General features: G+C 49.0%; 11 protein-coding genes across 11 annotated transcripts; 6 read left to right on the top strand and 5 right to left on the bottom strand.

The window, feature by feature from the left end:
• Positions 1-845: 845 nt before the first annotated feature.
• Positions 846-2,112, top strand: FOBCDRAFT_212935 (flavo protein-like protein). Its single transcript, XM_031194303.3, has 2 exons — positions 846-1,066; positions 1,281-2,112. The coding sequence occupies exons 1-2, from the start codon at positions 1,040-1,042 to the stop codon at positions 1,866-1,868; spliced, it is 615 nt and encodes a 204-aa protein (XP_031029041.2). The 5' UTR covers positions 846-1,039; the 3' UTR covers positions 1,869-2,112.
• Positions 2,113-2,216: 104 nt separating this feature from the next.
• FOBCDRAFT_212934 (uncharacterized protein) lies at positions 2,217-3,737 on the bottom strand. Its single transcript, XM_031194301.3, has 3 exons — positions 3,547-3,737; positions 2,301-3,488; positions 2,217-2,240 (listed from the first exon to the last, which is right to left on the bottom strand). Exons 1-2 carry the CDS (start codon positions 3,625-3,627, stop codon positions 2,634-2,636), a joined length of 936 nt encoding a protein of 311 aa, XP_031029039.1. The 5' UTR covers positions 3,628-3,737; the 3' UTR covers positions 2,217-2,240; positions 2,301-2,633.
• Positions 3,738-6,279: 2,542 nt separating this feature from the next.
• On the top strand, positions 6,280-7,178 carry FOBCDRAFT_122981 (uncharacterized protein; the record flags this gene model as incomplete). The annotated part of the gene is made up of 2 exons (XM_059607765.1): positions 6,280-6,886; positions 7,018-7,178. 2 exons carry the CDS (start codon positions 6,280-6,282, stop codon positions 7,176-7,178), a joined length of 768 nt encoding a protein of 255 aa, XP_059463921.1.
• Positions 7,179-8,015: 837 nt separating this feature from the next.
• On the top strand, positions 8,016-9,240 carry FOBCDRAFT_195522 (uncharacterized protein; the record flags this gene model as incomplete). Its single annotated transcript, XM_031194299.2, has 4 exons — positions 8,016-8,174; positions 8,226-8,443; positions 8,512-8,910; positions 8,961-9,240. 4 exons carry the CDS (start codon positions 8,016-8,018, stop codon positions 9,238-9,240), a joined length of 1,056 nt encoding a protein of 351 aa, XP_031029037.2.
• Positions 9,241-9,966: 726 nt separating this feature from the next.
• FOBCDRAFT_123411 (uncharacterized protein) lies at positions 9,967-11,478 on the top strand (the record flags this gene model as incomplete). The annotated part of the gene is made up of 1 exon (XM_031194297.2): positions 9,967-11,478. The coding sequence occupies one exon, from the start codon at positions 9,967-9,969 to the stop codon at positions 11,476-11,478; it is 1,512 nt and encodes a 503-aa protein (XP_031029035.2).
• A 42-nt stretch (positions 11,479-11,520) lies between these two features.
• FOBCDRAFT_7727 (WD40-repeat-containing domain protein) lies at positions 11,521-13,600 on the bottom strand. Its single transcript, XM_031194296.3, has one exon. It carries the CDS (start codon positions 13,299-13,301, stop codon positions 11,712-11,714), a length of 1,590 nt encoding a protein of 529 aa, XP_031029034.2. The 5' UTR covers positions 13,302-13,600; the 3' UTR covers positions 11,521-11,711.
• Positions 13,601-14,315: 715 nt separating this feature from the next.
• FOBCDRAFT_7720 (cornichon) lies at positions 14,316-15,121 on the bottom strand. Its single transcript, XM_031194294.3, has 4 exons — positions 14,917-15,121; positions 14,647-14,802; positions 14,530-14,596; positions 14,316-14,477 (listed from the first exon to the last, which is right to left on the bottom strand). Exons 1-4 carry the CDS (start codon positions 15,018-15,020, stop codon positions 14,385-14,387), a joined length of 420 nt encoding a protein of 139 aa, XP_031029032.1. The 5' UTR covers positions 15,021-15,121; the 3' UTR covers positions 14,316-14,384.
• A 707-nt stretch (positions 15,122-15,828) lies between these two features.
• On the bottom strand, positions 15,829-17,647 carry FOBCDRAFT_7713 (peptidase M24, structural domain-containing protein). Its single transcript, XM_031194292.3, has 4 exons — positions 17,227-17,647; positions 16,777-17,175; positions 16,160-16,706; positions 15,829-16,108 (listed from the first exon to the last, which is right to left on the bottom strand). Exons 1-4 carry the CDS (start codon positions 17,368-17,370, stop codon positions 15,993-15,995), a joined length of 1,206 nt encoding a protein of 401 aa, XP_031029030.3. The 5' UTR covers positions 17,371-17,647; the 3' UTR covers positions 15,829-15,992.
• Positions 17,648-18,246: 599 nt separating this feature from the next.
• On the top strand, positions 18,247-20,536 carry FOBCDRAFT_212917 (uncharacterized protein). Its single transcript, XM_031194291.3, has 4 exons — positions 18,247-18,644; positions 18,832-19,049; positions 19,106-19,528; positions 19,585-20,536. Exons 1-4 carry the CDS (start codon positions 18,533-18,535, stop codon positions 20,341-20,343), a joined length of 1,512 nt encoding a protein of 503 aa, XP_031029029.2. The 5' UTR covers positions 18,247-18,532; the 3' UTR covers positions 20,344-20,536.
• A 528-nt stretch (positions 20,537-21,064) lies between these two features.
• FOBCDRAFT_7701 (ribosomal protein S8) lies at positions 21,065-21,839 on the top strand. The gene has a single exon (XM_054702928.2). The coding sequence runs from the start codon at positions 21,169-21,171 to the stop codon at positions 21,667-21,669; it is 501 nt and encodes a 166-aa protein (XP_054558903.1). The 5' UTR covers positions 21,065-21,168; the 3' UTR covers positions 21,670-21,839.
• Positions 21,840-21,871: 32 nt separating this feature from the next.
• FOBCDRAFT_7699 (uncharacterized protein) lies at positions 21,872-24,560 on the bottom strand. The gene is made up of 2 exons (XM_031194289.3): positions 24,331-24,560; positions 21,872-24,072 (listed from the first exon to the last, which is right to left on the bottom strand). Exons 1-2 carry the CDS (start codon positions 24,428-24,430, stop codon positions 22,010-22,012), a joined length of 2,163 nt encoding a protein of 720 aa, XP_031029027.2. The 5' UTR covers positions 24,431-24,560; the 3' UTR covers positions 21,872-22,009.
• Positions 24,561-24,868: the final 308 nt, after the last annotated feature.

Genomic DNA, 24,868 nt, shown 5'->3' with positions numbered 1-24,868 from the left:
TCAGCGGAGCTTCAGCTGCAAGGGGCCAAGAATAACCACGACGACGGTTGTTGAGATCCACTGAAGACATGCTAATGATGCATCAGCATGAGATCGAGGATGTCGGTGAGAAAGAAGACAGGAGAAGAGGATGTAGAATCAAGAAGAAAGATGAGGTGAGATAGCATGTGGGTAACGGATATACAAGTATCGAAACAGGAAACCGGATACAGCAAGTGCCGGAGTGAGAAGCCTGAAGTCCTTTACAAAAATTGCAGAATGAAACATTCTGGCTTATCAAATGGTTGGATAAGATAGCCAGACAAGGTAGAAATCATAAGATTTGCAATAGCCGCGCGCAGTCGGACAGAGACGTCCCCGCATTGAGTATGTTTTGTCAGGCTCGTGTAATAGAAGCTAAGCGTCCTCTGCTAAGCACACATCAGCCTTGACTCAGCAAATATGCTTTTCTGGAGGGGGGTTAACTATGGGGCTCTCTCGATCGAGGTGGGGTCGTGTTGAAGGTGTTGGTTTTGAAGAGTATGACGAGACATGATATGGGCTTAAAAGAATTGAGTATTAGAAGTATTATTCTCAGAGTTATCAGTTAGGAGAGATTAGCTCTGGTTAATTGGTTTCTAAATTTCATAAGAAATATTGAGTTACGGAAGCAATTGTCTTGCATGTCACAAATGTCATGATTCAGGGACATCCAGAGCTTCACCTCCACTTTTTATTCAGAGCTGTTGTCAAGGTGTTACCGGTTCAATCCCCAATCCCACATCCACGCGTTCGTAGATTCCGGAACTGGCGGAGTTGCACCAATGATATCATGAGCGCTTCGTTTCTCCTTAGGTGCATGATACGTACCTTTTTGTGGATCAGATCCCAGTGCCCAGATGTAGAAGCTTCCAACAAGCTCTCCCTCAACCTATAAGACGAACCTTCCCCTCTTCTGTTGTTTTGTTTCTTTCTGTCTTATCATCACTCAGTACTCATCGCATCTCGACACTTTGTATTTTCTTAATTCTTTACTTGATACCCCCAGAAGTCATTCACAATGGCTCCCAAGATCGCTATCGTCTACGTATGTTCTACCCCTCCATATCTTGTCATTCCTAGCCCTGCCACCATCATCTCTTCATGATAAACAAACTATTGTTACTCATATGAGATGCTTAGGGTTGCCGTACGTGGCAATGAGTCTAATCCAAGATTGCACTGTTCAATGGCTTGTCTCTACCCTCACACAACATACCACTCATGACTTCATCACCACACCACACTAACATATATCACAGTACTCTATGTACGGCCACATAAAGCAGCTGGCCGAGGCTGAGAAGGCCGGTATTGAGAAGGCTGGCGGCTCTGCCGACATCTTCCAGGTCCCCGAGACCCTCCCCGAGGATGTCCTCGCCAAGATGCACGCTCCTCCCAAGCCCACCGATATTCCTACCCTCGACGACCCCTCCGTCCTTGAGGGCTACGATGCCTTCCTCCTTGGTATCCCCACCCGTTACGGAAACTTCCCCGCCCAGTGGAAGGCTTTCTGGGACAAGACTGGCAAGCAGTGGGCTTCTGGTGGTTTCTGGGGCAAGATGGCCGGTATCTTCGTCTCTACCGCCTCCCAGGGTGGTGGTCAGGAGACCACTGCTCAGAACGCTATCTCCACCCTCACTCACCACGGCATCATCTATGTCCCCTTTGGTTACGCCAAGGCCTTCGGTATCCTGACTGATCTCTCTGAGGCTCGCGGTGGCAGTGCCTGGGGTGCCGGTACCTTCGCTGGTGGTGACGGTTCTCGACAGCCCTCTGCCAAGGAGCTCGAGCTTGCTCAGATCCAGGGAGAGAACTTCTACCAGACCGTTGCCAAGTTCACTGGTTGACTGCATGGTAGCAGCCAAGCCAAGGCTGCGCCTGAGGTGGCATCGAACACCAACACGCCCGCCGAGGCTGAAAAGGATACCACTGCTCCCAAACAGGAGAACAAGGGACCTCAAGAGCTCAAGGAGGTTAAGGAGGGACCTTGTGGACTGCCAGCCAAGTGCGTAGTCCAATAGACGAGTTGAACGATAATAGAACGCAATGCTTATAATCAATAACAAATACAAATAAATATTCTTATAATCATTTCTTATAAAGAACTCACTATGATATTACCATACATGCCTGTTGAGAACTAATTAAGGAGCACGTTGAAACAGCCACGTGACGGAGAAATGATTGATTGATACCGTTGCCGTGTCAGAGGCTCTCTTCTGTGGCTGTTACTAAAATGCCTGGATCATAACTATTTCATGAATATTACCGCTACATACAAGGTGACTACCCGGTAGGTGGATGTCTGTTCCAGTGCGAGTAATCGAAGAGCGTCGAAATAGTAAAGGCAAGCGCAATGGGTCAATTTCTTTCTCTATAGGTGGCTTAGTAGATGCCTAAGTAAACAGGAAGCTGCGCCCAGCGCAAACTACTCCTTGCAATCCGAGAGGATGATTCAAATCTCTAAATATTCGTTAATGACAGAAAGAATAAAGGGTATCTTTCGTGCAGTAAAGCCCATTCTTCATCACAGTCCCTGCTTTTATTCCCATTCATATTACCAAATTGGTGGTCTTCCTCCCAATCCAAGACATGCTTCCTGACTGCATTTCTTACTTTTGGAAGAGATTTGTCCGCGACCCCTGTGGGTTATCCTGGAGTTCACCGTCGTATACTTTGGCTCGCTCGTCTCGAATTGGGCCTGGGACTTGGATCTCTCCTCGGTAGATCTCAATGACGTTTACCAAGGGAAGGATAAGAAGCAGCATGGAAAGAAGCTGACCGAAGCTCCATACAGTCTCGCCATTGTCTTTGAGCTCGATCGATGGGTGGCCGAATGCTTGGGAAAGCAGGATAATCCGAATCGCTGCTCCAACTGCAATAGCTGTCATCAACACCAACCCGACAATCTGGGTGATCTTGTAGAATCTTTGCTGCTTGCTGTGAAGATACCAGGTCGCCAGGCCAAAGACGATGCAGTTACCAGCAATAACGACGATTGTGCCGACGTAAGAAAGACCAGCGTTTGAGGCAGCGCCTTTGCCCTCAACTTCCCACACGCAGGATATGGGGAGAGTTTTGTCGTCAAGACCCTTTGAAACACCCTCGAGAACAAAGACGCCAGACACGCATGACAGCGCCAAGTTGACGAACATAAGAAACTGTCGCAACCATCGAATCACCCAATCGCGGCGGTAATCTTGTTTAAGGGCCAAAAGTGTCGTGTTATGAGTCGCCATGGAAAGGAGTGACAGCATCCAGATGAGGAAGAAGTGATACGGCACCAGACTGTTCATCTTGGCCAGTCCAACACTCTGGATACCAATTCCCTGCATAATTTGAGAGTCGCTATAACCGTTGAGCAGCTTCCGTCGGATGACCGAGTCTCTCCCTCGCATTTCGGCAAAAATGACGCTGCTCGATAATATGATGGCGAGCAGCGCCGTGATCATGAACGATAGTAGGATCTGTCGTGTGTCAGCACCTGGATGTATTCTCTTCCAATATGCTAGGATTGAAGCTTACACCAGCGCCTGCGACGCCGGCATCACTGGCTGTTGGAGCGGTCGCATTTCGATCGCAGTTGGCGGATTCAAACAGAGCCATAATGGAGCACAAATGGGTTAAAGAACGTCTTGAGCACACAAAGAAAATATAGAAGGCATCACCAAAAGACAGAAATTCAGGGTGCAAAGATGACTGGGGCTCGAATGATTATTATGACGTTTAAGCGCGGACCCCTGGTCGCACTGGTATCTGAAACAGGCCCTCTGGTCAGGATCTACGGCAACATTGCGGAGTCACTGGATGGCATTTCAAGTTGGCATTGAGGCTGTGTTGAAGGTGTTTGGGTCAAATCCTGCCAGCACACAGCCAGAGGATTTCCTTGTAGCTTGGGGGATGCTTGGTTGCTACAAAGAGGTGCCATCAGCCATCAGCCATCTCCTGAATGGCTTCCATGCAGTCATATTTGCCTGCCGCAAACCCTCGTCATGCAGCCATCAACTTGATTGTACTTGGTACTATTTGTGTCTCTAATACAGTAACAACCAGTCCAGGACGGAGGATGAGACAATTCACACAATGCTCAGACTTGTTTTCGAGATGGAATGTCACACCCAATTTCTTCCCCCCGCAGATCGTATCTTGGTGTATCCCAAGGACACTAAGGTTAATGAAACATTTGATGATCGGCGCCAATTTCTCCTCCAACAATCCAGGAAACACTTCGTTACGAATGCCGCCATGCTGCGAGCAAACAGATTTACCTGGTCCTGCCTGACAAGGGTTACAAACAGCAGCGCATCGTACTTTTTGATTCCCGCGCTTTCAGCTCTTACCTTATCGTGAAAAGTTCCCGAAATAACCAGGATATGTCGTCGCAACCTCTCATTATCTCACATGACGAAGGAGCGTTTACGTGGAAATCTTCATTATCATGAGGTCTCATCGTGGGAGCTTTGCCGACTATTGATCGTATGGACATGCTATGTTTTTACCACATCGACCAACTTTCGGGGTTTTGGGGGCATGACTGATCTGTCGCATTACCCCTGTGCTTTGACACAGGCAGCTAGCAGATGCCCCGATGCATGGATTCCAAACCCTCTGGCCCGCCTATGATACCTTCAGCCTTTTACACGGTTTGTTTGCTTTCAAGTGGACGACTCTCGACGAGGCGTAAGCTAGGCTCCTTCTTGGTCGGGAATGCCTCTGGAAGGTCTCTTGCTCTACTTTAACCCCTCAGATCCTTGCCAACCAGGGGTCAATAATTCGTCGGCGTCTTGAAAACGTATCCGAAGAGTGAGGCACAGGACGAAGCGAGAAGAGGTGACAAACTTCTCAGGCGCCTGTGCCAGGCAGGAAAACACGAAGAAATGCCAGCCAACGTGCCTATCTCGTCGTTAAACCCACCGGATGAAACGAGACGCCTTGTTGGGCTGGTGCGATATTACCGGCAAGAGTACGACTCGTCGCATGCTAAGACCATATTTTCTAGCAGTCTTGCTCAAAGTGCAGCTCAGGCCAAATTCTGACATTGGCTGGCATAAGGTGATCTGTCAAGCAAACAGGCTCGATGCCTGATCCCAGTATGCAACAAAGATTCTTCCTTGAGGTAGAAGATGTGCGGAGCGCAGGTAACGGATTTCAGATCCTGGCTCAATCATAACGGTTGAAAATGACTCGAAACGAGTGGAAGGATGCGAGCGAGTTTCCCAAAATTGCGACTTGCATGAGGAGAGGTGGTTTTCTTGGTGTGTTGGACTCACCCGCAGATGAACCAGGCCTAGCTTGACCCGACAGTTTGGATATCACAGTGATAGTGCAACATACCCACATGAGCCTTCCATTCACATGATAAGAGGCGTCGGTCGGGGGACTGGTTCCGCTGCAACTATGTGGATAATAGTCGATGCTGGAAGTAGAAATGAGGACGCGGCCGGCCGCCCAGCCGTTTGTCGTTGTCTCTTGTCGTGTTGGGTTGGCCCGGGCTGGCCGTCATTCGTCTAATAGCTTCGCTTCGCCAGCCGTCTCTTCTCGTCTCCATATGCAACTTGGACCAGGGTCAGCCCGATCTCTAGACCGCAGATATAGGATTTCACCTTTCCATGAGAGTTCATGGAAAGGGCACACACTACACCATCTGTTGAGTAAAAGGCTGGCTTGGAAACAGGCTTGTATATGTTGGGTTGCGTGCATGATGCAGTCGGTTGCTGGCCATTGAAACGAAACACCGAGCAGCAAATGGCTTGATTCAGATCTAGGAATCAAACCAAACACGAAGGCAGAATGACACCATAAACCAGGACATAGCTGGACCATATCAGATGTACCAAAAATCAGCGTCCATCTGATGACTATTTGCTGGCCAATGGCCCACCGTGAGTGTCAATCACAAATGATGTAGTGTTGGGTAAATATCAGGCGCAGAGGAGATACCTTTCAACTACCTTAACGAGCTGCCTGTCTCAGCCCCAATGCACAACCAACAGCTACAATGTTGAAGGATGTCGGTTAGAGAACGAACCACAAACACCCTTGCACCTCGACCCATATCCGACGTGAAATCGTGGGTGCCGCAACTATTTGTTTGCTTGCCCTCAGAGGCGTGCATAAGGTAGGTTGGTATGGAAATTGTTGGATGGCATACACTTCCCTGTCTGTCCTCTCCTTGGCTAGTCATTTATAGAAGCGCATCTCTCCCACAGAACGTTATCGAGATCACACATACTTCTACTGAATTTTTCTTAATTAACGATGCTTTTGATCCCACGACAACATGCTGGCCCCGTTGGCCGAGCATTTGAACCTGAGCTCAATCGCCCCTCATATTCCCACCAGAAGTTCGCATCGAGTTGTCCAACCTGGCTACCAAAAGTTCTTCAAACAACCAAGCTATCGCCATTAGAACGGCTCCCCAACGATGTGCAGAGGCTCATCTTTTCGAACCTGGACTATCAGTCTCTCATCTTCCTCTCCATGGTGAACCGACACTTTCACCGTACAGTAGACCCCCAACGCATGGCAACACTACGAGACAAGTTTGAGTTGGTTATGAGAGCAGCAAAAGACTTCCCACAACATTGGGCCAGCGAGAAAAAGAAAGATCAAAGACCCGGAAACTTGGAGTGCTACTGGTGCTTCCGTGTACGGAGTCCGCAACACTTTGATGTGTTACAAGCCAACACGGCCTACTTTGACCCACAAGGCCGATTGGTATCGGAGCAGGAGGCGGGACCTCAAGACCGGCTCGTGCCCCTCCGCCGCTTCTGTATCGGATGTGGAGTAAAGGCTGGACTTCACGCACCATCTGACTGCATCGTGACAAGAACAGGTCAGGACCTCTGGGTTTGCCGATGCCGGCGTGTGTGGCAGAAGCCTAACTGCCTGCAGTGTCCAGACTGCTCTTCAAGTTGTCCACTGCGGCCCAAAAAGAGGTGGTGTGGCTGTGATTATTCGTCTGCGCGACCCCAGCATTGTGTCCTATTGCATTAGGGAATCTGGATGACAAGCATCAGCAAACGAATGGCATGCATGGGTCGAATCTAAGGGACATTTTACGGAGAAACTGGGGCAAGAGTACATCCAGGGTATGGAAAACTATCGATATCCATGTTAGCACAGGCGAGCTTGATATTTTACTGGCGAAGCATTAGAATGATTTTTCTTCTTTGAATCCGATTACTGCTTCAGGCATGGAAACATAACCAACGTAATCATTGGACTGAAATTTCAGAGGTGAAAAGCAAGAAATATTTACATCCTTCTTGAAGGAACTGGTATGCCGCAATTGTTCACCAAATCAGCCAATGCGATGCATACTCACAGCTTAGGCAATCCAGAATCTAGCAAAGCAGTATTCATAATCAGCATCTTTTAGTCTCGCCTCACGTCTAGAAGATGATGCCCAAAGCTGGTCACACCGGAGATGCGAGCCGTGTGTCATCACCTGACCTCACGCGTTTCGCAGTGGTAATCGTGCAATAGAAGCCCAGTTTCTCCTCGTCTGCGCTGTGTGCTTGGGGGAGATTGATTTTTGTAGTCACATGGCTGCAGTGAAATGAATAATGTTTCATCGGTGAGGTTGGTTGGGGTCGGAGGTTTGCTGGACTTTATTGGGTGGTGTTTTGTTGTTACTTGCTGAGCGGTAGAAATATATCGAGAAAGAATTTCGAGGGGCTTATATAGTATTTCCGGCCTTTCATTCTTTTCAGTTACGTAGCGTCCATTATATTCTCTGTCACGGCTATGCAATTAGCTTGATTTCGACAACTCAATCACTATTTGCATCATTGTTGCCCACATCAACGCTCGAGGAGTGCCGCCGTGATTCACAATCACTCCTCAACGATACCTATATAAGCAATCAAACCTTCACCGCAGTCATTCTGATTGTCTTCCTTCAACCTTCTATTTGCTTCCATCCAAGCGTCTCGGCCCAAATACCAGTCATCACTTCTTCTCTTTGTCATCATTCATTGTGCCTATCCATCATGGATGACAATAACTCTCAGCCACCGGATGAGCCTGCCCTCAGCCCAACTCTAGCATCATTAAGTATTGAAGACATTCCGATTCTTGATCTCCAGGTTAAGCTAGAGCTGGATAAGGGTAGCAATGGTACTAAACCATGCGACGACAAAGAGACAGAGGTACAAACACTTTTAGGCTTCACTACCCCCAGGGTTAACACACTCTGCTAGGTCACTGAAGCTCAGCCAAAGGAGGACATTGTCTCGGAATCTATTCCAGATGAATTCCATCTGTCACACGGCAACCAAACACCTCTGGACCATGAACAAGGACCATTTGACGACATTGCGACTGAGTATGGGGATACTTCAGGCTCCGAACCAGATTTTACATCGAGTTCAGAATTTGATTTCGGATCTGATGATGAGGATGAAGAAACAACAGACGGGTACAGTACTGAGGAATTGTTGAGGAAGTCGTTTGTGCTGACACTGTTTTTTTTCTTCTTTTTTTTAGTTTGATCCGCCATGTCACAGCTCATCGAGACAAGCCGTTCGAGTACGTCTATCGCTTTCCTCCTTCGAAGCCCCTGGAATCGATCGAAAGTCCCGAACACATCGCCATGGAACCTGCTGGCTTGCCTCTAACACCATCTCCCACTACGGATGTCCTCTTTCAAAATGACTATTTCATCGTGAAGCGATCCCTCATTGCGGGATGGGGCGCCTTTGCAGTCAAAGACCTCGAGTTCGGAGACAAAATTCTCGTCGAAAGAGCACTATTCACTGCTGACAACAACACGCTTTACAAGGAATTCGACAAACTGGACCAGGCTTCGCAGGACATTGCGCTGGGCCTTCACGCTAATACCTATTGTAAATTCCAGAGCATCAAGGCTGTCTGGACTACAAACTGGTAAGTTGAGAGTTGAGGAACGAAGAAGATAGGTCTGATGGTGCTTTTAGCTTTTCGACAGGTGTATGGGATGAAGCGGGCCTTTTCCCTATTGCGTCCCGCTTCAATCACACATGTCATCCGCGACAGACCGTCGTATACCACTACAACAAGGCCGAGGAGGTACTTGAGATGAAAGTCAAGACGGATGTTATCAAGGAAGGTGAAGAATTGACCATCTCGTATGGTTGCGGGCTGACCCCCGCCGACTTGTTCTATCGCTATGGGTTCAGATGTCGCTGTGGAGGATGCTCTGGCTGGACCGAAGAGGACGAGAGGGGCATGTGGTGATCAAAAAGGGAACACATGGCGAGTGGGACATTGCTTTGCTTGGTTTGGTACTGCTGAGGTGCTTTGGTTCTAGAATTCGAGACAGGATTGACGCTTCTGGCCCATGTTTGATGTTAGATTTGTATTGCCCTGGATATAGAGTCATTCTTTGGTCCTTGGGAGATGGGAGCGGCGTTGGGCGAAGAAGAGCAACCACTCTAGGTATAGGCGTCTAAACAATACAAAAGATGAAATGCCTCACCCTGAATTTTGATTTAGTTTTCAGTTGGTGTCCTTTTGCTTATTATGCACATGAAGTCCTTGTGCTCCAAGATACCTTAGCCTTGATCATTTCTCCTTGTCATTTTGTGCCTTCTGAGACAAGCTTAAAAAGTATATGGAAAGCATTTCAAAGCCTAATAGGACATCGCAAGTTTGACTGGCGCGCTGCTTGTTCATTATGGGAGTCACCGGGCGCCTGCCTACACTAAGATAAGTCAAGCTGAGCCTCAACAAAGACACCGTATGAGTCAACCACCGACGAAGCATAGTGATGACCCGCGTAACACAACATTTATATTCTGCCATTAAACAAAGGCAGACTTCCTCAAACTAAACTGCATCTTCTTTTCGCAACACTAAAATACCTTTGCTCTCTATTTCAATGTCTCAGTCTTCAACCATCACCAACTATCTACACGTACACTGGCGAACAATTTTGAAAGGAGACAGCAACAATCACAAATCATGGGCCCATACACTTTCATTGAAGGAAACACTCCTGGAAGTGTGACTGACTGGTCGAGTCACCAGAATAATTCTGGCAATGATGTCTTTTACTTCAGCTTCACCCAACTAGCCATGCAGCTTGTTCTCTCAGCGGACCACCAGACCATGATTTCATGTCAAATCATTGATACGTATTGGTCATTTCCGAGGAAGGCAATAGATCCTCTTCGCGAAGAAGTCCGCTCCATCATGAGAACAGCCCTTGGAGACGACTCTTGCAACGTCAGGGAGTTTGATCTGCAAATCGCCATTCTTCAGATGTTGGAAGCAATTCACGAATTTGAACTGGGCCAAGGGTCTTCCAAACCAGAGAAGTACGAAAGAGGATATGCAGCAGACGAAGTATCAGACTGGAATGAGGTTATCAACAACCCCTTCGGTCTCGATGTATCAACCATCCAAGACACAGCCTACTCCATCCTCCGCAAAACGCCCGAGGAACTGACAGCTGGCATCCCCAAAGAATGGAGGGTCATTCACATGGAATCTGTCCTTCGCCATGATCTCGTCAGGCGGTTCTGGAACTATCAGGAGTCACTGAAGACAGACCTGAAATTGTGCGGGACGAGTTTACGAGACAGGATCCCGCCTCATTCGAAGCTGGGGGGCCAAGTCCGAGCCCAACTTAGCCAAGAGAGTATTCTTCAGGATATGATTTCTCCTCGTGTGACTTTCCACGGTACTCCTCTTCAGTCAGTAGGATCGATTGTCCGCCATGGTTTCAAGATGCCTGGAAATATAGTCGAAGGAAAAGCCGTCGCCTCTCCTAGATCGGGTATAGCATTTGATCGGGGAATTTACTCATCCCAAGAGGCCTTCTATGCTATATCTTATGCTCGTGGGCAGAGAGAGATGACTCCAGTCGGCATGCTGCCTAGTATGAGGTTATTTGTCTGCGCTACTATCATGGGCCGAACATATACCGGGAGTGACGGGCGCCATGGTCCCTTGATTGAAGGATATGACTCGCACTTCGACGGTGGTTTTGAATACATTGTCCACGATGAACGAGCCATTATTCCCTGCTACGTCATCCACCTCGATCTCGGCTCAGAGGCAGCTAAGCAGGCCCTCAAAGACGTACAGACCGACCCTGAGGAATTCCACAACCTGGCCAAGACCAAGAAGCGCCCTGAAGCAAAAAGTACGGCGCCTGGAGATATCCAACGTGAGAAGGAAGCTAGGAAAGCGGCTGCTCTGAAATGGTTCCCTTATGGCTTTGGCCCTGCTATGGGTACAAGATTTGTGATTGAGGAGGTGGGCGAGATTTCGGACGATGAAGAGGAATATGGAGACTGGCAGGCTGACAAGCATGGCTATTCAAATTCTTACCTTGAGAAGAACACTGTTTGGGACGATGAGGACGGTGAGTACTATGATGAGAATGGGAACCTTGTGAAGGAGAAGAGGCGTTTGATGGATCAATATCAGCATGCCACGCGGGCATACAAGAATAAAAGGGGAGCCTGATCCCCAGTGAAGCAAAACTCTTGACCGTGACAAGATAAATTGGTCTAGATGCCTACTAAGATATACCAAACTTAACCAAGTCTTTTCGTCACTTAGGATATAGACCCCAAGTTTTCTTCCCCGAGCTTGTCAAAAAGAATTATCGAGTGCCCATTGCAGTAAATTGTATGTGGTTTCATCTAATCCCAAACGCCATGCCATGCAGTCCATCCACCTATCAAATGATACATCCTCTAATCCCAGTACCTAATCTCACCATCCAGACCCGCCGTAACCACCTTACTGGTCTCTTGAGGATGCCACTTGACAGTGGTGACAGCCTGGTTGCCAGCCTTGAACTTGTGGTACATCTTACACGTCTTCCAGTCCCAGAAGCATACGTAACCACCAGAGTCGCCTGAGGCAAGGAATTGTCCATCAGGACTGCAGTCGAGATCGATGCCAAGACCAGCGTTGTTGTGGCCGCGGTAGCTCTTCTTTCGGTTCTGCCGGAACTTGTCGTTTGCGCCGTAGACGAGAATCTGGTTATCGGAACTCTGATATGCGACGTATTTGCCGCTGGGGTGGGGAGCTGCGCGGGTCATAGGGTACATGTCTGGTTCAGCGATGTATTTAATAGGGACGGGAATGTTGTAGTCCCACGCTCTGAGAGACTTGTCGTCAGAAGTTGTCATAAAGCGTCGGTTCTCGTCAACGAATGTGATGGTGTTGATGGCAGCTAAGTGATGATCGTACTCCTGGACAACCTCGTTCGGTGTTCGAATATCGAATTGGACAATCTTCTTATCCGACATACCGGCCAAAAACTCATTCGCATGCTCAGGATCAGGGTTGAATTTGATGACATGGGGAGTCTTGCCAGTCGTGAACTTGCTCACACAAACGCCCTTTTCAGTATCCCAGAGCTTGATCATGCGATCGTAAGAAGAAGAGAGGAACTGAGTGCCCGATGTGTTGAAGCAAATATCTGAAATAGCTTTTGAGTGTCCAGAGTATGTTCGTAGGAGCTCCCGCTCGTGGTACACATCGAAGATCTTGACGGTAGTGTCGGCGCTGGCTGATAGGAGCAAATGTCCAGAAGAAGGGAAGAAGCGTAGCGCAGTAATCGCCTTGGAATGGTTCTTCCAAGAGTGAATCTGCTTTTTGGGAATAAAGTTGGTGACGCTCCCCACTTCTTTTCGAAGGTCGATGTCCAAATCTTGGGGAACGTGCATATAAGTTCTGCCCTGGTAATCGTACTCGGCGGATCCGTGAAACGTCGTCGTCTCGTCGCCCATCTCCTCGGCCTCCTTCCGTCGTTCCAAAGCCTTGGTTGGTGCCTTGACAATTGTTCCACTATCGACTATCTCTTCCTCCTCTTCAACAATCTCATATTCCTCATCGCTTGCCAATTCTTCGTCGTCCGCAACAACCTCGTATTCTGCCTTTTTGTATCGTGCCCAAGGTCCAACATAAGACCCAGGTCCCTCCGCAATCGTCGCGCTGCCCTTGCTCTCTCGCCCAGCTCGTATCCTGGCAGCTTCTGCTTTTTGCTCTGCATTCGTTTGGTACTCTCGCTCAGGGCCACCTCGTCGCTCGATAGCACGATGCTTGCTCCGGAATGTGTGTTCGCTTAGAAAAGTCTCCTCTGCGTGTCCAGTTGGGACACTCTTGCGCTTCAAAACGTTGTTCTCGTCCTTGAACGGGTTTAATGGTCCAGCCTTGGGACGCGATAGATCTTCAGCCGAATAAGGCACGACAGCATGGTCAGGTTCAGCTTGTTCTCGAACTATGAGCGCATCTTGCGGCGCCATATTTGGCGGATACTCCCCAAAGTCCGCCATGATGAAGGGAAGATGCCTTTGGGTGGGTTGAAGGAAGAAGGTTGACCCAGCTGCTGATGACGAAAAAAAGAGGTAACTGGTATTTGTACTGCTTGGTTAAGGCAGCAATCGACTCATTGAAGCAGATAAACCTTCTCTGATTCTGACTTCTGTGATGATGGCCTGCTATAGGGGTCTCGCTATTTAACTTGTTGGTGGAAACGCTAAAAGTCTCAATGGACTTGTGCAAGGCTGAAGGAAGGGGAGATGATGAAGGGAATGGATGTAGATGATTGACAGAGTTGAACGTCGCAAAGCATAGGTAGTCAAGCTTCACCAAGCGCGACAGAGCAGATCGCGAAAACAGACATAGTCACGTGACTGTGATCGCAAGTCGCATATTCACTTCGCAGGTACATACCTGAGGGAGCAAGAAATTGAAGAAAACTTTTAAGGTCCCTAAAATAAGTTAGTCCTACCTAAGGCCTATCAAATCTATACTGAATTTACCTAAGTTTTTTGTCGTTTAGGATAAAGGCCTGAGTTTTCTTCCCATAGGCAGGGTTTGGCCGTTTAAGCTCGAGTACCTTAACTGATACGAGAAATGTTTGTCATGAGTTGTAAGTCATATACTGTACATAAAGAAACTATACATTTCATCCAAAGCATCAAGACTGGCCATTTTATTCGGTCATTAATCAATTATCACATCGGGCTCAAACGCTGAAGGATGACGGGTCGAGGCCACCACCAAGTGCGATCAATGCCTCAGTCTCCAACAGAACATGCTACCCACCGCCTTCATGAAGTAATCAACCAGAGCGCCAGCTGGCATGACACCAGGATATATACGCCAAGCCCGCCTCTTAAAAAAAAAACCAACATCATCAGTCTATACTGTCTTCCACTCGTTATGTACTGCCGTAGCAGATTCATATCGTGTTCTCTTGTTCTTGTCATCGCGTGACTGGTCGACTCGGCTCTGAGTGTCAGCTGAGCTCGACCAGCGTGTTAAGATATTGCGATCTGTCTTATCTGACGTAGCCAAACATTGCCTAGCATCGGTGATAATCGGACTGCGGCTCATTCGAGAGGGGTAGCATTTTAGGAGGACTCGTCTCGGATAAGAGCAACAATCATGCTGTAGAGGTAGAAGAAGAACATGAGCAGGTGGAAGCCAAGCTTGAAGAAAGATTCCTGTTGTTGTGTTAATGCTGCGCTTTGCTACGAGTCAAGCTAGACCACATACCTTCTTGTGAACATTGAGCTTGCGGAAGATTTCAGTCGCATCGAGGAGATGAGTGTTGTCAACAATCCTAGCCATGGTCAGTCTGTTGTCGCAAATTCGAGGCGGTAATCGACATACTTCTTGACGTTCCAGCCAAGGAGAGGCAAGTTGAGAATGAGAGGGACCCAGTAACCGTTGATGAGGAAGAGGAAGGTCAAGAAACCGTGCACAGCAGCCTCGGGGATGATATAGGTATTGAGTCGGTTGCAGAGGTCAATGGGGTTAATATAATCACTGTTACCATATGCGATCAGTTTTCATCCCATCAAATGTTTTAAATACGCGCATCTGAGGCGCAAAGTTTGACACCCTAGACAACAGCGCTTGGAAGAACGATGGGAACCATACCATTCCAAATCACTGTACATAATAGTGAAGAAAACCTGTAAGAAGAGGTTGACGGCGTTGATAAGCACCGACAACAGAAACAACCAAGCTTCTCCAGACATCATGTTGGGCTAAAGTGTAAAAGTGACGTTGAGGATTGGTGATCGAGTTGGGGTGACGGTGTCGGTCGAGGACAGCTGTTTGACAAGCTCTGTCACAGGCTGCAGATCGCGGTGCAAGGCGAGGGATGATAAGCTTCGGAGTGGTACAGTTCGCGAAAAGCTCTGGGTAGCTGAATATGCCAAAGTTGCCTTGCAGCGAAGATTTCTTAGTTACGGAGCGTGAGGGGAATAACAGAGTGGAAGAGGAGAAATCTTGGTGGCGGGCAATGGATGGTGTGGAAGTGGTAACTTAGTGGGAGTGGTAGCGGTGGTGAGTTCTGGTGGAGATATGGTGGAGGTGGACCTGGAGAGGTTAGGTTAAGTTGGGTTCCTGGGCTGGTCAGATAAAAACTAGCCGCGATGATGGAAGCGGCGACAGCTCAGGGCACACCCTCGAAGCTGACAGCAGGGACATTGTGCTGAAAACCCCCTGTAATTCCAGCGGCCTCTACCTTGATCCCCTGTCCTGAAAACGCCTTCCACGGCGGATGGCGTGGCCGAGTGACGCCTGCATGTGGCTGGGAGGGATCACTGAGCCTTCGAGAGGCAGGGTTTATTACTCTCCAACTTTGACAGCGAGAGCCATTTGCGTCACTCCACAGATAGATAAGCCTGCATCCGGGGATACGCACACGGACATCGACAATGATGTAACGACGTATAGCCTGACTTGACCAAGCTAGCCAAGCAGGGCTGATCAATGTCGATATCCACATGAACATCATTGTTCACATGCTCCTGTAGTAAAAAAGACAAGAGTCTATCAATCACTAAAAACTTGAGCAGAAATGTGTCAATATATCAATTTTGGGTTCATGCCTTGCTGCTCGCCGTTATAATGTACCACCCGTCAGCCAACAACCCCTCATCCACCAACTCCAGAACATGATATCGCCAAAACATATGATTTTTTCATATATGAATCCTCATAACGCTCTATGCCTGGGTCTCTCCGTTCTCAGTACCAGGCATCGGTAGGGCACCACCAGGAGAATCCGGCTGTCTCGCGGTCAAAATCTCGACACCATCTTCTGTAACTAGAAGAGTGTGCTCTGCGATTCATATTAGCCTATGTCACTACCACACTTCCAAAGGAGACTTACCAAACTGAGCTGTCAGCTTGCCATCGATAGTGGTGCTGGTCCAGTTGTCAGGCCAAGTGATATCTCTGTACTTGCCCAGAGCAATCATGGGCTCAATAGTAAAGGTCATTCCGGGCTTGCACTCTCCAACAGTCTTGTTCTTGGCATAGTGAGGGACGTTGGGAGGGCAATGGAAAAGCTTGCCGACTCCGTGGCCACAGTAAGTTCGGATCACGCTACAGTTGTGCTTCTTGGCGTGCTTCTCGATAATGTTACCAAACTCTCGGATCAAAGTGCCGGGCTTAACGGCCTTGATAGACTCATCCAGGCATTGTCGTGCCGTCTCAACCACACGAACAGTGTCGGGGTCGGCCTTGGCCTTGTCTCCGATGTAATATGTCTCGTTCAAATCGGCGTGGTATCCTTCATGGTACAGGGAAACATCGATGTTGAGAATATCACCGTCTAGCAGAACACGCTGGTCAGGAATACCGTGACAGATGACTTCGTTAACGGACGTGCAGCAAGACTTGGGGAAGTTGTTGTAGTTCAGAGGAGAGGGGTAGGACTAAGTCGAGTTAGCCATCACAAAGAGACTTCTGCGCTTCGGAAATTCGCGAGTAATTCTCAATACGTACGTTTCGCTCGATACAAGCCTTGTGAACGATCTCATCAATATAGTCGGTCGTCACGCCAGGCTTAGCGGCAGCGGCAGCGATGTCGAGGACCTCTCGCGCAAGCTTGCAGCTCTTTCGCATAGCATCCTGGCCCTTCTTGTCGAGAATTTCGATCTTGTTACGGTTGGTGAGGGATCGGCTATATCTAGGATTGCCGTCTTGCCACCACACGGGATGAGGAATCGACTGAGGAAGAGTTCGGTGCGGCGACAGAGGATAGACGGGTCGCAGGGTTCCAGAGTACGGAAAGTTGGGGAACGGGTTATAATAGCCGGTAGCTGGATCTGGTGAGATTGCTTTCGGAGCTTTCAGGTGGTGGAGGATATTACTTTGCGACTTGTGCATTGTCTTGTGGATGCCCTGCGACGGAGTTAGTTTGTGTCGCTGTCGCAAAGTGGTAAATTCACGTACCCAGTTTCTCTTAAAGCACTCCTGAGAGCAGAAGAAGCTGTCCTTGACTCCCAGCTTCAGACAAGTTGGGCATTGGAGGGATCCAGCTTCATTCTGGCAGTCGGCGCCCATACACTCCTTCTTGGCGGGGGGATCAACAGTCATCGTGTCGGTGTCGATGTATGTACTCGAGTAAACAGATTGTATCGTGCGAAAAAGAATGTATAAGTCAAGAAATCGTAACCTGGAGTGAGAGTCTGTCGAACAATTAAAATGCGATCACAAAGCGCCAAACAGTGTAGTCGTAGAGTCGTGGTTCGTGGTGCAACTTTCAGACGAGAGCAAAAGATCGACTCGGCTCCGTTTGCTGCAGGTTGATAAGCGTCGATAAGGGTAGTCGCTAACAATGGCCAGTTACGCTTGGCGACGGTCTGGAGCTTCTCTAACAGAGCCTGAATAGGTGGGGCAGTTGAAAATGTTTTGTGCAAGTTTATGCATATGCTTCACTAACAGAAGCTGTTGGCGCTCTTTTGTAAAACGGTGCTGTTTTGGGTAAGTGGGGGTCTGCGGCATAACGGAGACGTGATTAGTAACGGTGGTCCATGCGAACGTGTTAGTGCTTCGGTGAAGACTGAACATGTGAAGGACAAGGAACTCAAATTGATCTCTACAAGAGAATTTCTGCAACTAAAATCTCACTAAAGATCTGAATTTCTGCTCGTTTGAGCTGAGAACCGTTCCATGATATCAGTGTTAGATTGGAGTAGAGCATGCCATTTCTGAGCAGACAGTTGTGAGATCTGGGGGATTTGGAGCCAGATAAATACAGACTTAATCTGCACAAGAGCAGCAAGAGAGCTGAGGTATGCGCTTTGAAGGGAGCGCTGGGCCATCGAGGACAACATGTTGGCAATACTGATACCCGCACCGGTTTCACTCTATGTTAACAACGACGGCCCATCGGAGCAGTCAGAAGACACTCACTTGGTCACAGCCAGCGGCCTCTTCATTGGACCATAGTCCAAATCTAGTCACTTTAGATCTAGACCATTTTCTTTAACCTTCAGCGGCATTTACTTACCAGAACACCGAATGCCGGGGTTAGTAAGTGGTCTTGTGGGTGACTGTAAGGTTGTTCTTGGCTCTTCTGCAGTGGACAAAGTGGGTCCCCGCTTCCGGCCGGCCGCTATCGCTTTGATGCAACAGTAACAGCCGGCACTATCGGGGCTTGAATCGGTCCTCGATCTATTAGTATGGCGACCTTAATGTCTCGCCATCTCTTGACATTTTTCGTCTCCGTTCGTCCTTGACAAACTTCACAAGCAAGATGGTGAAGCCTCAGAAGATCGTTGTTGTAGGTGCTGGCCCTGTTGGTTCTCTGGCGGCTTTGTATGCTGCTCAGAGGGGCCATGAGGTTGAAGTTTATGAGTTGCGACCGGGTAAGTGACTTTTTCTAACATGTTTCCCATTGGCGCATCGCGAAAGACTCGAATAAGTTCCGGAGCCCCGAGGAAACTCGTTTGAAGCTCTCGCGACTTGCGAAGAGTTGTGTATGAGGTTTTTCTTGAGGTCTTTTAAGAAAATTCTCTTCAACCGTTCGAGGGGCGCATTCGCTGACTGGTCTAGACCTCCGGGATCCCAGTACTATCCCACTCAACTTTACAAAATCTATCAATCTCGCAATTTCAGAGCGCGGAATCAATGCTATGCGTCATGCAGGTCAACCGGGCCTCCTTGACCATGTCATGTCGACAACAATTCCAATGAGAGGCCGCATGATTCATGGTAGAGGCCCAACTGGAGCACTCTTTGAGCAGTCGCAAGACTACGATGTCAAGGGACGAGTATGCATAATTGCCTCAACTCCCGTGTAGCATGTGAAACTGACGATTCGAAATAGGCAATTCACGCCATTGATCGGGCAGGCCTGAACAAGCGATTGCTCGATATCCTGGATAATATGCCTAATGTCAAGTTATTCTTTAACCACAAACTCACAGGCGCCGACTATCGTGAATGCAAAGCTTGGTTTGAAGTGGCCGATGCAAAGTCGTCCGAGGAGTCTCGCCCCAAGGAAATCGATATTTCCTTCGATCTTATGATTGGAGCTGACGGTGCCCATTCTGCTGTTCGCTACCATCTTATGAAGTTTACCCGGATGAACTACCAGCAGGAGTACATTGATACTCTATGGTGCGAGTTCCAGCTCAAGCCAGTCAAGACTGATGAAACAGCCGATCCAATGGCCAAGTTCCGAATATCGCCTAATCACTTGCATATTTGGCCCGGCAAGGATTTCATGTTCATTGCTATTCCTAGCGATGTATGTTCTTATTCGTTTCCATTAGTTCTCCACAATTTATTGACTCTTTTGCTTAGGACGGCTCATTCACATGCACACTCTTTATGCCTAGCAAGGATTTCTCAGATCTTGAGAATAACCCTGCCAGCGTTCCAGCCTTTTTCGACAGCCATTTCCCGGGCGTTACGGACTTGATACCAGGCGATGAGTTGATTGAATCTTTCAACACAAATCCTCACCTCCCACTTATCAGCCTCAAGTGCAAGCCGTACCATTATGGCTCTTCTTGCGTTATTGTTGGTGATGCCGCTCATGCCATGGTGCCTTTCTATGGCCAAGGCATGAATGCGGGCATGGAGGATGTACGGATTCTCTTTTCAATACTTGACAAACACGCTCAGATCGATGAGCCCAATGATCCTGCCAGCGAGTCATCTAAATCCGAACCAGCTTTCCAGCGGTCACTTGCATTGGCGGAGTACTCAGCGGTTCGGCCAGCCGACGCCCATGCAATCAACGATCTTGCCCTGCAAAATTATGTCGAGATGCGATCCTCAGTCTTGTCAAAACGTTACAGGTTGAGAAAGTATCTCGAAGAGATGATGAGCGTGTACTTCCCTCGCCTTGGCTGGCAGACGAAGTACTCCAGAGTCAGCTTCAGCAACGAGGGCTACCTGGACGTCATCAACAAGAGTGATGCCCAAGGCAAGATATTGGTGCGAAGTTTCTTGACCCTGGTGGCCAGTCCTTTCTTGGTTTCAGCCGCGGTGTTTGCATACAGGTACCGACGGTCATTTTCTGCTATGATCAAGGCTGTTCGACAGCTTCCCTCGTGAGGGAAACCCCCCGTCGTGTTGGTACGATGTATTAGTGGAAATCTTCGCTTACTTATTAGAAATCATGTATCACTGCTCAGTTGCAGGAAAAGTTGGCAATAATTAACGGTCAAATTGTAATATAGAACTAAACCCGACATAAGCAGGACCAAACTTGGAAGAAACGCAACGTCAACCTTCGATTCTAAGAAAAGTCCTTCCCTACTATCTGTGAAGCCATTGAATTAGTCGCATGCGCGTCAAATGCATGGTTGAACTCCAAAGTTCAAATCAGTCTAGAGATTGATCGAGCGTTGGCGATTTGCAGTACCACCAATCTTAGTCAAGAGTGAATTTGAATTATTCGTAATACACCAGCATCAAATTCGCACTTATACCTCATTATTATCTTTATTTCTGTCACCATAAAAGGTGAACCACACATTCATCGTCAGGTTATTCTTATGCACTAATACAATGATATGCGCTTAGCCGATATTTGGCTTAGTCATTCTTCGAACTTCTGAATTTTTGGCCCGGGATCTACAACGCTCTACAGAGAGTCTCGTTGAAATCGAGATATTGGCCGGCATTTCCTCGCTCTGAATCTTCGACAATTGAAGGTGGGAGATTTTATCTCGGTCAATAGGTTTCCTAAATTCGAAGACCTAGTCTCGCCTTCTTCTAGTGGTGAGTTCGACAATTCCGTATCCAAATTCCGTGATAGGAGCCGCAAGGAAACAAATGTTAACAAAGCGTTAACGTAGAACCAAAAGACGTTTCCAACGAGACGACGAAACTCTCCTTCACTCAAATCGATACCGTCCATTCTCTAGACCGCCCATTATGCCCTCAGTCACCAACATCGCGAACATGTGTTCGCATCTCCAAAACGCCTCTAAAGCCCGCCTGGGTATAACATCTGTCAAGAATTGCAAATACAACCTTCAACTCGCCCTCGCTCTTCACCGATCAGGTTTCTTCTCGGCAATCTACCGTTCCGGTCCTCATCCCCCAACGCTCGAGCAGATGGTTTCTGAGCCTCCAGTGCGTGTGACAAACGCCAACGTAGCCAGGATGCGCTTGTGGCTCGGCCTTAAGTACTGGGACGGTAAACCCGTCCTCGGAAAGGCCAACGCTATTAGCACGCCGAAGCGTCTTATGACGGCCAACATTGCGGAGCTGGCTAGATTGGCGAGAGGGTTTCCTACGAAGGTGGATGGTGGTGTCGTGCCGGGGTTAAATCTTGGCGAGTGCATGTTTGTGTCGACGTCGAAGGGTATGCTGGAAGTAAGGGAGGCACTCGCGAGAAAACAGGGTGGTCTGTTAGTATGCCGGGTTTCATAAGCATGGATATCTAGAGGGGAGGTTGCTTGGGTGGTGGGAGGAGCCTGTGTGCTTTCATGATACGATAAATAGGGAAGCTTGTATTGTACAACTAGATTAAGTCCAACAAGGACGATTTTTGTATCAAAAATCAATCTCAGCATGAGAAACTGCCTTTCGCATTACAAATATTTTTGTTATCTCGCAATCTCGTTTTCAGATGCTCTTTTTACAATAAGTATGCGATAAAATCACCATTCGCCTTCGCTTAAAACAGGTATCTATACAACGGCTCAAACAGTACATCCCCTCCTCCATGGCTAAATCAGCAATCTTGTATCTCCCACAATCTATCCCAAGTTTATTCCGTCTTGGTAACGCTTTCCTGGTCTTCCGTCTTCTCTTCGTCAATCTTCTCTCCAGTGGTATCCTTCTCTTCAACATCCTCAGCGGCCTTCTCGTCTTCCTTGGTATCATTCCTGTTTATGATGTCAATCTTGTTGTCCTTATTCTCTGCAGTCTTCGTCTCGGCTGACTCGGCATCCTTCTCCAACAAGGGAATCATCTCTTCCGTGGTCTCTGGTTCAGGATCAGTGGCTGATGCCTTGTTTGTCTCCTCGATGACAACAGGGGGCTGAGTAGAGCCCTCCTCTACTAGAGGAACGATATCGTCGTTCTCAATTGGCTTCTTAGATTCAGTCGTGGGCTCCTGCTCCCTGGACTCCTCGGACTCATCAGCAGGAGTCTCCCTGGGAGAGGCGATGGGCTCCTCAGTAGCGGTGGTTTCGAGAACATCAACAGGCTTCTCCTCTTTGGGTATCTCGGGGGCGATAGGGCGGACGCCTTCCTTCTTCTCCTGCTCCTCTTTGCTCGATTCCTTTGGGTCAACCTCGGCCTGGGATTCCTCTGGAGCGGGCTCCTCAACTTCAACAGGAGCGTCCTCCACAACGGGCCCTGGTTCAGGCTTCTTCAAGCCCTCAGGAGCATTGTTGGTTTGGGATACCTCGGTTTCAATCTCGGGCACCTCGGGACTTTCTGACTTAGCAGGCTCGGGTACCTTCTCTTCAACCACGGGCTCAACCTTGAAGGTCTCGTCTGAGACGACTGAACCAGTCACCGACTTGGATTCAGCTGCCTTCCTGGCAGGTTTCTTGGCGCTTCCCGGAGTTTTCATGCTGCTCTCGCGGCGTGTGGCATCGGCTCCTGAAGATGTTGGTCGCTTTACCGTCTTCTTGGGCGGTGTCGTAGGCACTTTCTCGGAAGTCTTTTGAGCGGAAGCTTGTGTTGGTCGCATCATGCGGGCCAAAAAGCTCTCATCGACTGGTGCTTCCTTCTTGGGGTGAGCGGGATCGGAGGCCTTCTTGGGAGGAGGGCCAAGGCTTGGCCGTGAGCGGCCGACGTTCGAAGGTTGACGCTTGACGGTTTTGCCAGTACTGGCGCCAGCTCCTGTCGCGCTCGCCCGGCTGGCTGGGCGAGCAGGTACGCTGAGATTCTGTGAGCTGGCCGAAGGTTGAACCTGACGGCCTGTCTTGGCACCGGAGGATGCAGTTGGTGCCATGAGAGAAGCAGGGAGGTGCACAGGCTTCGTGGGAGACTTGGGCTTTGGTTTCACGAAGGGAGCATCGCTAGGGGTGGGCTTCAATGGCTGAGGCTTCTTGGTTGCGCTAGTCGCTGAAGGTCGTGTAGCTGTTGGCATAGTCTTTGGTGCCGGTTTTGTCTCCTTCTTTGATGCTGAAGCAGCCTTAGGAGCTGGTTTGGGCTCAGGCTTGTGTGTGGCGCTTGCTGTTGGCCTCGTTGCGGAAGGAGACTTTGCTGGAGGCTTGGTGTTCGGAGCTTTCGTGGAGATGGTGCTGGGTCGAGTGGTGGTTGTTTTCTTGGGAGCGCTAGCCTTTGCAGTTGCTGCGGGAGCTGTCTGCTTTGGCTCTTTTGCTTCTTTCGTGTTCTCGACCTTGGCCTTACCATTGGCACCTACAGGAGCTGCTGGGGGCTTGTTTTCCTTCTTCGGCGAAGCTGTAACAGGCTCTACCGTGACAGGCTCTGCTGGCAGCAATGAAGGTGATGGTTCCTCCGCGTCTACCTTCTTGTCGGGGTTGACACTTGGCTCGTCGGTGACAGCCCCCATTTGCTCCGTGGGTGTCTTTGGGGGATCAATTAGGTGGCGGGGCGACTCTGGGATTGCTTCTTGGAAGAAGGGCTTGCTTGCGCGTGGCGCATCTTCAAGCGACGCGGATGGCTTGTCCGGGATAGTGGAAACGGATTCTGCATCGGTGTCCATGCTTAATCGACGGCGTGATACACTGGATTCGTGGCTAGGATCTCTCCTAAGACCTATCCTTCCGTCTTTCTCAATGGCAACAAAGCTTGTTCTGACTTTTGACAGTGGCCGGACAGGTGATTCGGTTCCGCTGTTGCCTGTGCCTGAGCCTGTGGAGAAAGAAAACAGGTTTTGATCAGCAAGGGGTTAAACGGAGAGAAGATGGACGGGAAGGACACGGTAGGTATGAAAGAATGACGCTGAGAGCTAGTGTGGGCGCGAATCCAGGGCAGGTACAATTAGAGCAAGCTTTTTAACGGCTTTCCTAACTTAAAAGTTGCATCTCGCAACAGTTCTAAAAGTGTATCCCACCAGCCAGGAATTGCGCGCTCATTCTTGAGATCATGTCGCGAGAGTATCGGTCGTACCTTGGACGGGAGTAGAAGCGCCAGATGATCGGCCTCTGTCGGGCGGGCTCGTGTCGCCCTTGTTCTCGAACATGGCGCGGAGGTTCTTAACCTGACTCATTGTTGCTGAGGGCTCTCAGACGAGACGAGCTGGACAATATGCAAGTTCGGTCGGGCGACCTCGAGGTCTTTTTGGGGTGTTCGTTATGTACAGTTTCAGCGAGTTCTAGAATTCAGCGCGTGTTGTGAATGGATAGGGATTAGGATAAGGACAAGATGGGACGAGGTGATGTCTGGCTGGTTATGAGCGGCGTCCAGTCGCAAAGGAGGCAGGGTACCTGTACCTTGCTCCTTGAGGTACATCAGACAGATACGACGGGGCTCCTCAGGTCAGGCACAGGCCGTTAGTGGATTGAGGGGCGAGCCGTCAAACAAGGGGTACCTGCTGTAGCTGGCCTAGTGAGGTATTCCAGGAGGCGTTTCAGCGCTTGTTAGATACTCTCCTGTGGATGTATCTCATGGGGCTAAATTGCTTCGGTAGGTGGAGGCGGATGGTGGA

The sequence above is a fragment of the Fusarium oxysporum genome, chromosome I, assembly GCF_013085055.1.
Source record: "Fusarium oxysporum Fo47 chromosome I, complete sequence".
NCBI lineage: Eukaryota > Fungi > Ascomycota > Sordariomycetes > Hypocreales > Nectriaceae > Fusarium > Fusarium oxysporum.
Note: the sequence above shows the minus strand (reverse complement) of the source record. Positions and strands in the feature narration are given on the sequence as shown.

What these genes read in the sequence shown, in the direction of transcription:
- FOBCDRAFT_212935 (XM_031194303.3), top strand. Translation starts at nt 1,040, where the DNA reads ATGGCTCCCAAGATCGCTATCGTCTAC. An exon ending in CCAAGATCGCTATCGTCTAC is followed by an intron (nt 1,067 to 1,280) that starts GTATGTTCTACC and finishes CATATATCACAG; the next exon opens with TACTCTATGTACGGCCACAT.
- FOBCDRAFT_212934 (XM_031194301.3), bottom strand. Translation starts at nt 3,627, where the DNA reads ATGGCTCTGTTTGAATCCGCCAACTGCGATCGAAATGCGACCGCTCCA. An exon ending in CCGGCGTCGCAGGCGCTGGT is followed by an intron (nt 3,489 to 3,546) that starts GTAAGCTTCAAT and finishes GACACACGACAG; the next exon opens with ATCCTACTATCGTTCATGAT.
- FOBCDRAFT_7727 (XM_031194296.3), bottom strand. Translation starts at nt 13,301, where the DNA reads ATGGCGGACTTTGGGGAGTATCCGCCAAATATGGCGCCGCAAGATGCG.
- FOBCDRAFT_7720 (XM_031194294.3), bottom strand. Translation starts at nt 15,020, where the DNA reads ATGATGTCTGGAGAAGCTTGGTTGTTTCTGTTGTCGGTGCTTATCAAC. An exon ending in CTTGGCTGGAACGTCAAGAA is followed by an intron (nt 14,597 to 14,646) that starts GTATGTCGATTA and finishes GACCATGGCTAG; the next exon opens with GATTGTTGACAACACTCATC. An exon ending in AGCTCAATGTTCACAAGAAG is followed by an intron (nt 14,478 to 14,529) that starts GTATGTGGTCTA and finishes ACACAACAACAG; the next exon opens with GAATCTTTCTTCAAGCTTGG.
- FOBCDRAFT_7713 (XM_031194292.3), bottom strand. Translation starts at nt 17,370, where the DNA reads ATGACTGTTGATCCCCCCGCCAAGAAGGAGTGTATGGGCGCCGACTGC. An exon ending in AGGCTTGTATCGAGCGAAAC is followed by an intron (nt 16,707 to 16,776) that starts GTACGTATTGAG and finishes AACTCGACTTAG; the next exon opens with TCCTACCCCTCTCCTCTGAA. An exon ending in CAAGCTGACAGCTCAGTTTG is followed by an intron (nt 16,109 to 16,159) that starts GTAAGTCTCCTT and finishes TATGAATCGCAG; the next exon opens with AGCACACTCTTCTAGTTACA.
- FOBCDRAFT_212917 (XM_031194291.3), top strand. Translation starts at nt 18,533, where the DNA reads ATGGTGAAGCCTCAGAAGATCGTTGTTGTAGGTGCTGGCCCTGTTGGT. An exon ending in ACTACGATGTCAAGGGACGA is followed by an intron (nt 19,050 to 19,105) that starts GTATGCATAATT and finishes GATTCGAAATAG; the next exon opens with GCAATTCACGCCATTGATCG. An exon ending in TCATTGCTATTCCTAGCGAT is followed by an intron (nt 19,529 to 19,584) that starts GTATGTTCTTAT and finishes TCTTTTGCTTAG; the next exon opens with GACGGCTCATTCACATGCAC.
- FOBCDRAFT_7701 (XM_054702928.2), top strand. Translation starts at nt 21,169, where the DNA reads ATGCCCTCAGTCACCAACATCGCGAACATGTGTTCGCATCTCCAAAAC.
- FOBCDRAFT_7699 (XM_031194289.3), bottom strand. Translation starts at nt 24,430, where the DNA reads ATGAGTCAGGTTAAGAACCTCCGCGCCATGTTCGAGAACAAGGGCGAC. An exon ending in CGCTTCTACTCCCGTCCAAG is followed by an intron (nt 24,073 to 24,330) that starts GTACGACCGATA and finishes CTTTCTCCACAG; the next exon opens with GCTCAGGCACAGGCAACAGC.